This window comes from Branchiostoma belcheri, unplaced genomic scaffold, assembly GCF_001625305.1.
Source record: "Branchiostoma belcheri isolate BF01 breed outbred unplaced genomic scaffold, Haploidv18h27 scaffold11, whole genome shotgun sequence".
NCBI lineage: Eukaryota > Metazoa > Chordata > Leptocardii > Amphioxiformes > Branchiostomatidae > Branchiostoma > Branchiostoma belcheri.
In genome coordinates this window covers 199941-207621 of record NW_017802491.1, presented here as the reverse complement: position 1 = coordinate 207621, position 7681 = coordinate 199941, and the positions used below count along the sequence as shown (strand labels likewise).

The 7681-nt window shown below is 44.2% G+C and overlaps 1 protein-coding gene across 1 annotated transcript in view; it reads right to left on the bottom strand.

Annotated features, from left to right (window-relative positions):
- Positions 1–271: 271 nt before the first annotated feature.
- Positions 272–7681, bottom strand: part of LOC109481784 (tyrosine-protein kinase SRK3-like) — an 18085-nt gene continuing 10675 nt past the window's right edge. The window contains exons 5-7 of the mRNA XM_019784377.1: positions 1573–1790; positions 1107–1241; positions 272–764 (exon numbers count right to left, since the gene is read on the bottom strand). Of these exons, the coding sequence (XP_019639936.1) occupies positions 272–764; positions 1107–1241; positions 1573–1790 (846 nt within the window). The remainder of the gene's footprint in view (positions 765–1106; positions 1242–1572; positions 1791–7681) is intronic.

The following is a 7681-nucleotide window of genomic DNA, read 5'->3' as shown; positions in this document are numbered from 1 at the left end:
GGCGGCTATGTAGGATGGCCGGCTATATTAAAATAATGCGTTAAAAACTCTTCCCCACCGCCGCGGGGCCTGCACAGTAGGCTAGGCAAACACGGTAATCATTGTTATTGATTGTACACACGGTTGTCACGGCCCCAACATTTTTACTCCTCAAAGGGCCACGACACATGAGCCGATCAAAGACAGTATACATATAGTTTAGAACGTGCCTCACTTCATAGTAGATTGGATACTACACTTGCCACTATTCGGGCCTTGTCCCCGACATTTACTAGTATATGTACATGAACTCGGAGTCGATGGAACTGTCGTTGGTATCCATAATTACTGCACCCGGTGGGATGGAGTATTCCACTTGTAGTTGGTCCTGGTCTTCACTTTCCGAGAGGGTGTCTTGCTGCGTGGCCTTGCACTTGTTAACTGCTGTATGGGTATATTTATCAGTGTCCACATCCTTCTCTATTGGCGCGGAACTGAATTCTGCATTGGAGGACGCGAGTGAGTCGGCTTCATCACGATCTTCGCTGTTGTAGACGTCTGCAGTGACGCGGAGTTGCATCCCCATCCGGCCTGACTTTGGGACGTCGTACGAGGTTTCAAGAGCTTCTGCTGCCTCATTCTGACCCCCCACTGGGGAGCTGGAACCGGGTTTGACGTAATCCTTGGCCATCAATTCTACCACAGCGTCCAGCTCATCGTAAAGCTCCTCAAACTCCGGGCGATCATCTTCCTCCCATTGCCAGCACCGCAGCATCATGTCGTACCTATTGGTTATTTATAATATGTGTAAGTCATCGGTGATTGGCAATGTTACAATTTTGTAGCTGGAGTAGACAAAAGACACAAGGTTGATGTCACCACCATTTGCATGTAAAAGAGTACATTACTAAACTTTATTTAACCTGTAGTTTCTCAACACGAGCTAATGTTTCCCCAAAGTTAGTTTTTTTTTTTTTACAACACATTATTGTCACCGTTATTTTTGTTGATTTAACTCTTATTTGTGAGGAGGACCTCTGGAAACCACCATGCTGCTTTTAAATGATTCTAAAGAAACAAATGTGAATGAAATTTATAAAAAAAAAACAATATGCTCCTTCACGTACAGTTCTTGTTTGAGGCCAGGCGGGCGTGGTTCGCGGTACCCTGTGCGGAGTTCCTCCAGGAGCGTGCGTTCCCGACCCGGATAGGGCACGTTCCCGAGCGTAGCGATCTCGTACAGCACCACACCGAAGGACCAACTGGGCGTGAGAATTGGGTTTGATCATGAATTATGCTAAAAAAGACGTACCGTATCATGATTTGCCTCTACTGTAACCAGAGAAAATCAAAACACACAAAATGACGCTAGCTGCACACTGCATCAGACATCCTCACATTGAAGCATCCAAGCTTGTCCTTTGGGAGCCTACAAAAGGCCAAAGAAGCCGGGGGAGACTATTAGTAATAGTAACTAGATCGACAACCTCAGATTAGACACCAGCTTGCTCATGCTTTCAAGTTTGTTTTTTCCAGATTATAGTTAGTATACGAACCTAAATCTAGGACAAAACCAAAGCAATAACTACTCACACGTCACTCTTGTTAGTGTACCGGCCCTCTCGCATTAGCCTTTCCGGCGCCATCCACCTCACCGGGATCTTCTGCTCCGCGTCCTGCCGCTGGTAGCCTCGTTCGTAGATGTCTGTTGTCAGGCCAAAGTCTGCAATCTTCACCACCAGGTCTTCTCCTACCAGCACGTTCCGGGCGGCCAAATCACCGTGCACGTAACCAGCCTGGGAAATGTAAGTCTGATTCGAGAGAGAAAGACAGAAAAAATACAATTCAAAAAGTGCAAACGTCATGTGTGAAATGGATATACATGTATTCTGTCAACAAACAAAAACAAATAAAAATGGAAGTTCATCTATGATACTTCATGTTTAAAGTTATAACTTGATCCAAATGCAACACAAAGAAATCATTTTAACCCTACCTAGACCGGGAGGGGGGGGGGGGGGCTAAAAGTGCCCGCGCCAACTTTGATGTCACCTAGCGTCTGAACGGCTAGGGCCAAACTTGGTGACTTTTCCTAGAATATTGTTTGCAACAATTCTCTGGCATTTTTTGCTAAATTAAGTACTTTTTGTTTCAACAATAGAGTTTTATGGGTTTTATGGCAAGTTACTGATGGTTTCTAATATTTATAACATCCCATATAATTTTATGTAAATTTTATCATTAAATACACAGAATTTATGCTAATTTGATGACGTCTTTGGCCAAAATCCAAGATGGCGGACCATATCATTAGAACAGGTTATTTTCCTTAAAATTTTATCAATACTTCCATTTTTTTTCCAGAAAAGGTTAAAATGAAGGTCTTAAGTATGTTTACAATGTATTTTAGGCTTTATCATGAAAAAAAACTATTTTTGAAAATTCAAGATTGATGATCCAAGATGGCGGATGTCTTAAATATGCATGACGTCATTTTATGACGTCACCAGTGTTGCTATGGGCAACATAAGACTTAGTATACCCTAATATTCTGTCATAAACACTTTTGGTAGTTATGTTGAAAACCATTTAGTTTTCAGGAAAAAAACCCATCTAGACGGTTTTGGCCAATAAAATCGCATTAATGACGTCATAATGACGTCATATTACGTCATAACGACATAAAAATTATAGATACTATAAATTTTTACTAGTACACCATCCTCTGAAAATTTGGTGGTCATACGACATACCGTTCGCGAGTTCTGAGGGGGGGGGTCAAAAGAGCCCCCCCCGGTCCCCCCATACTAAAAAAAGCCCGGTCTAGGTAGGGTTAATGTAACTGGCGTGCGATAAATTCTTAGTCAAAATCAGGCAAGTAAAAAGCTTGTGCAGCACCATAAACTCAGCACATATACAGCGAAACTTCTATAACATGATTATGGATTTATTTTGCGGGGTGTATCACACTCTTAAAAGACAATAACCTAATACTTAGTGTATTTGCGACTCCACTTATGATCTATTAGAAGTTATAAGTTAAACTCGCAAATAAATAGGAGATACTGAATGTTATGTCCTACCTGGGCCGCGATTACGTTCGATACGGGTGTTCCGGCCCGTGTGGTAACTAGCGGTACGGCCCGGGGCTTCTTAACGCGTACGGCCCGGGGCTTCCAAATGTTCCATAGAACGATTCGAACGCGTTTCGCCCTAACCGCGTGCAACGCTTTCGAAAATTCGAATGCAAAATTCGGACGTTGGAATTGATGTTGTTGCTACTTTTTGGGTTTAAGGACACCAACTTTCTGCTCATTTTGCATTGAAAGGCGTGTTTTCTTGGGTGGGTATGACATAAATAAAATACAACACGGTGTATTCCGCATCACCCTCGGTCCCAGCCCTCCCGCGGATCGGATCTCCCTCCGGCCTTCGGCCGTCGGGCGATCCGACGCGCGGTCGGGCTGGTACCTCGGGCGATACGGAATACCCCGTGTTGTATTCTATATATATCTATTCGTAATCGCATAGACAATGTAGCCAGAGCGTTAAAAAATTTCATCAGCCATGTATACTTCATATTAGGCTCGGTTAAAACCGGTTGAGGTATTTAGGTAGACCCTTAGATATGATGTTGGAGTTGTTGAACAGCACACAATGTTCAGCTCTTTCTTTAATTGCATGTATCATGTGTGCCGCAGCGAAGCTTCCGCATTGCACAAGTATACTACTAGAAAAGACATGATGCTACCAGAAAAAGCAGATGATTCACCTGAGCATGCCTATGACGTGTAACAGCAACGTGATCACGTGTTTGAAAGTCACAGCGGGGGCGCTAACTACCCTGGCCGGCTGGATCCTGTTTCGCGGGTATATGTGCTTGGCGGGTACTCTCCAAGCAGAGGTTGTGGGGAATGATCGTTGCCTTTTTATATATGGCCGTGTTTTTTTTGTCCTGATCCCCACCAACCAAGCAGAGGTTGTGGGGAATGATCGTTACCTTTTTATATATGGCCGTTTTTTTTTTCCCTGATCCCCACCAACCAAGCAGAGGTTGTGGGGAATGATCGTTACCTTTTTATATATGGCCGTTTTTTTTTGTCCTGATCCCCACCAACCAAGCAGAGGTTGTGGGGAATGATCGTTACCTTTTTATATATGGCCGTTTTTTTTGTCCTGATCCCCACCAAGTTCTTTGAGAAATGTGTCAAAGTCCCTCCCCGTGCCCCTATTTCCCGCAATCTGTGAACTGGTGGCAACCGCACATGCCTTATTAGCATACCGCCAGCTGACAGCGACAGCACTACAACGTCTCAGAGTTAACATGATTGCGTACAGAATTACCAAATAAACGTTCGAGATCAACAAAATAAATACAGATTTGATTTTCAACACATAATGAAGTATTAGTTTTTTACATTTACATATATTCATATATTTTGGTGTTTCTGGCGATCATTACTATCCTACCGTTGTGTTTGGATGCGGTGCGTTCTAGACATTTTGTTGTCCCTGCATGGTTAAAAGTTTGCAAACGTTGTTTTATTCCACAAAGTTAGTTTCCTTTCCGATTTGCCATGTGAATTTCCTCTGTGCTGGATAGTCCATTTAATGGCCTCGAAGCCAGGATAGTGGACAGATAGGTACTTGATTATTTACTGTTTGCAAGGAGGAGAAAAATATACTGTTCGATGATGCATCGGATATTTTCACCACATGGGATAATTTGTGTAACGTAAGACTGCGAAATTTGCCGATATCGCGATGAATAAAGAAAACGAATCTATTGACATATGTTAGCGTATCACTGACTGGTGGACGTCGAGTATATTTTTGTTTCAATTGTGTGAAGAGCACAAGGATTGTATTTGCACTTTAGGCCACACCAAGTAAATTTTATGGATGACGTCCACGCGCGCATTGATTTTGGCCTGTTCCTGTTACTATGACCAAAGAGTCACGACAGTGCCACAAATAGGTTTGTACGGACCAAAGCTTATGAAGCATCAAGCAAGACTTCTATTAGGAATTCAGTTTGGTACATGCTGCCACATTTGAAGAAACTTGCTGACCGCTCCATCTATCTCCCCAAAGCACAAGACGACAACTGCTGTTCCACCTGATTTATTGCTGTTTTGATGATGAATAAAAGATTTCTTGCTTGTTACACTGTGTCACCTCATTTAATTTGTGTCCTAACATTTGTCGTCTCTTAGTATATTTCTAATCTAGGCATCTTGTTTTTTATGGCCCTTCTTGTTTTTTTTTTCGCCCTCTCGCATTAGATTTAGGGTCTCCAAAGGACGTCATCCATAAAATTTACTTGGTGTGGCCTTATCTTCGGAGAAAAGGGGGAGAGCAATGCTTCGTATTTTGTTGTGGGAGGGAGGCGTATTCATTTATTCATTAAAATGAAAGAAGCGGGCGGGCAAGAGTTGGTATCACAGAAAACGCGTCGGACTTTCGCCTCTTTTACTGCCGCGGCTGGAATTCAAACTGGCCCGCTAACGGTATCGTAAATGACCTGTGACGATACTTCCTGTGAGATGCCGGACAGGGGTACTTTCCAAGCAGAGGTTGTGGGGAATGATCGTTACCTTTTTATATATGGCCGTCGGTGGCTAATGGAGCTTCGATCTCTGGCTAATGGATACAGTTTGGCTAATTTGATACTTTTTTTTGCCACCGAGAGGGATCTGCTTGGAGATTAGGACAGGGGCTCGCGCGCCGGGCATAATTCACACCTTCTTCTTCCTAAACCCGGACTGATCGCGGTTTGAAACTTTGATTAGATAACAATTGAGTGATAATAACCTTGTACAGCGCGACTTTCTGCAGATCCCGTCGGTGGCTAATGGAGCTTCTCTGGCTAATGGATACTGTCTAGCCAATTTGATACTGTCTTCTTGCCACCGAGAGGGATCTGCTTGGAGATTAGGGGTCATTAACCTTGTGTAACACAGGCTAGGGAATGCTGTGTTGGCCAGTTCTTACATGTGTGTACCAGATGTGAGCTCATGGGTAGCTCACGACGTAGTACCGCCCCCAAAACAGTCCCACATGAGAGGTTTCTCATCTTTCTCGCCCCACCCACGGACTACCACGTAAACCATATATAGTTCGTCGGCGGCCGACTTCAAGGGTCTAAACTTACTCTATGGGCCCACGATTGGTCGAAGGATCAAGCTTATGTTACACAACCCGCCCCAAGTATAACATGATATGGGCGGGCAGACAGGCATGGTCACTTTTTTTTTTATCTGAAAGACCTGTAACAGCATGCGGTTGCTGATTGGTCAAATGTTTGTCAGAGTATTATGGGCTGCTGCTTATATAATAGCATGCAGAACCCGGAAGTGGAATATTCGGCTTCCCAATGATCGGGATCAATGGACTTTTCCAATCGTCGCGAAACGTAACCAAATCTACTTTCATTTCCACATCGGGAGAGTGGTAACGAACACCTAATTTCTTATTTCCTGCGAAACATACCTTCGCTCTCACTGCGCTCAGACTGGCAAAGAAGGTTATCTAACGTTATAGCATAGCCTTCTTGGATAGGCGAAAGTGGGTCAATGGCTTGAACTTTTCACCCGACCTGTTTGGAGTGTCAGGGAAACAGTTTTCTCAGCTCAATATTACAATTAAATAGTCAATGACATTATGTATTCACCAATGATGGTCCCAGGCTATAGAACGCCCCTAGTTACGATGTCTAAAATGTTGATTGATGTAAGTCCTGACTTTAAAACGGCCAACAGCCGGCTCGGAACTTCAGAACGGAGTTGGGGACACCAGTTGCCAGAACCCTCCCGGGCCCCACAGCTTTTGGTTCCCGCCGGGCGCGGGGCGCCGGGCACTATCCACTGGCCGGGCTGGGGCGCCGGGGACTCTCCACTGGCCGGGCCGGGGCGCCGGGGACTCTCCACCAAAACTACGCCTGCGGTTGCAACCCCCCGTTCCCTACTACTCGTATTAGTCTTTTGTTGTGGAATGTCTGTCTTTTATGTCATTATTTTATTTTGATGTGCCAAGTTGGCAGGAGTGGGTTGGTGGGAGCACTTGGACAGTAACCTGTCGTGGGTAGCTTGGCACATCCTTTTTCTATTCCCCTTCCTTTGTCTATGTCTCTGTCACGTCGAAAAGTTAAAAAAAAGAAAATAGTTAAAAAACCTCCTGTCTCTCTTGTCTAGTTTCCACTCCTTTTTGATTTTGTTATACCCCAATTAAAAACGGACTCTCCACCGGCCGGCGGCGCAGCACCGAGGAATTACCGGGGAGCTCCGCTGGTATGGTCACCGGACTAGACTGGGGAAGCGCGCCGCGGCAGCCGGCTTGGTCAGCGTGGATTTTTACTTGGAACAAAATAGGTAAGTTCTTAAAACTTCGTTGGTTTCTAAAATCTGTCTGTTATAGTTTTACACTGTTTGCGGGCGCTAAAGCCTGGCTACCGTAGAGGTACAGAGGAACCTACGAAGGACGGGTTGAAGCTATTAAAAACTTCCTAATGTTGTAATGTGCCATAATCGTATCAGTCTAAATTTTGCAATCACAGCCGTGTTTTTGCAGTGTCACATGTCTGTTAGTTGTTGTACTAGTACACAGTCGCCATTTTTTTGTGTACGAGACTAGTATGTACTTTGTGTTCTGTATATGTATGTTTAGTAAACTTTCCCCTATTTCTGTTCGAAATTCTTGGTAT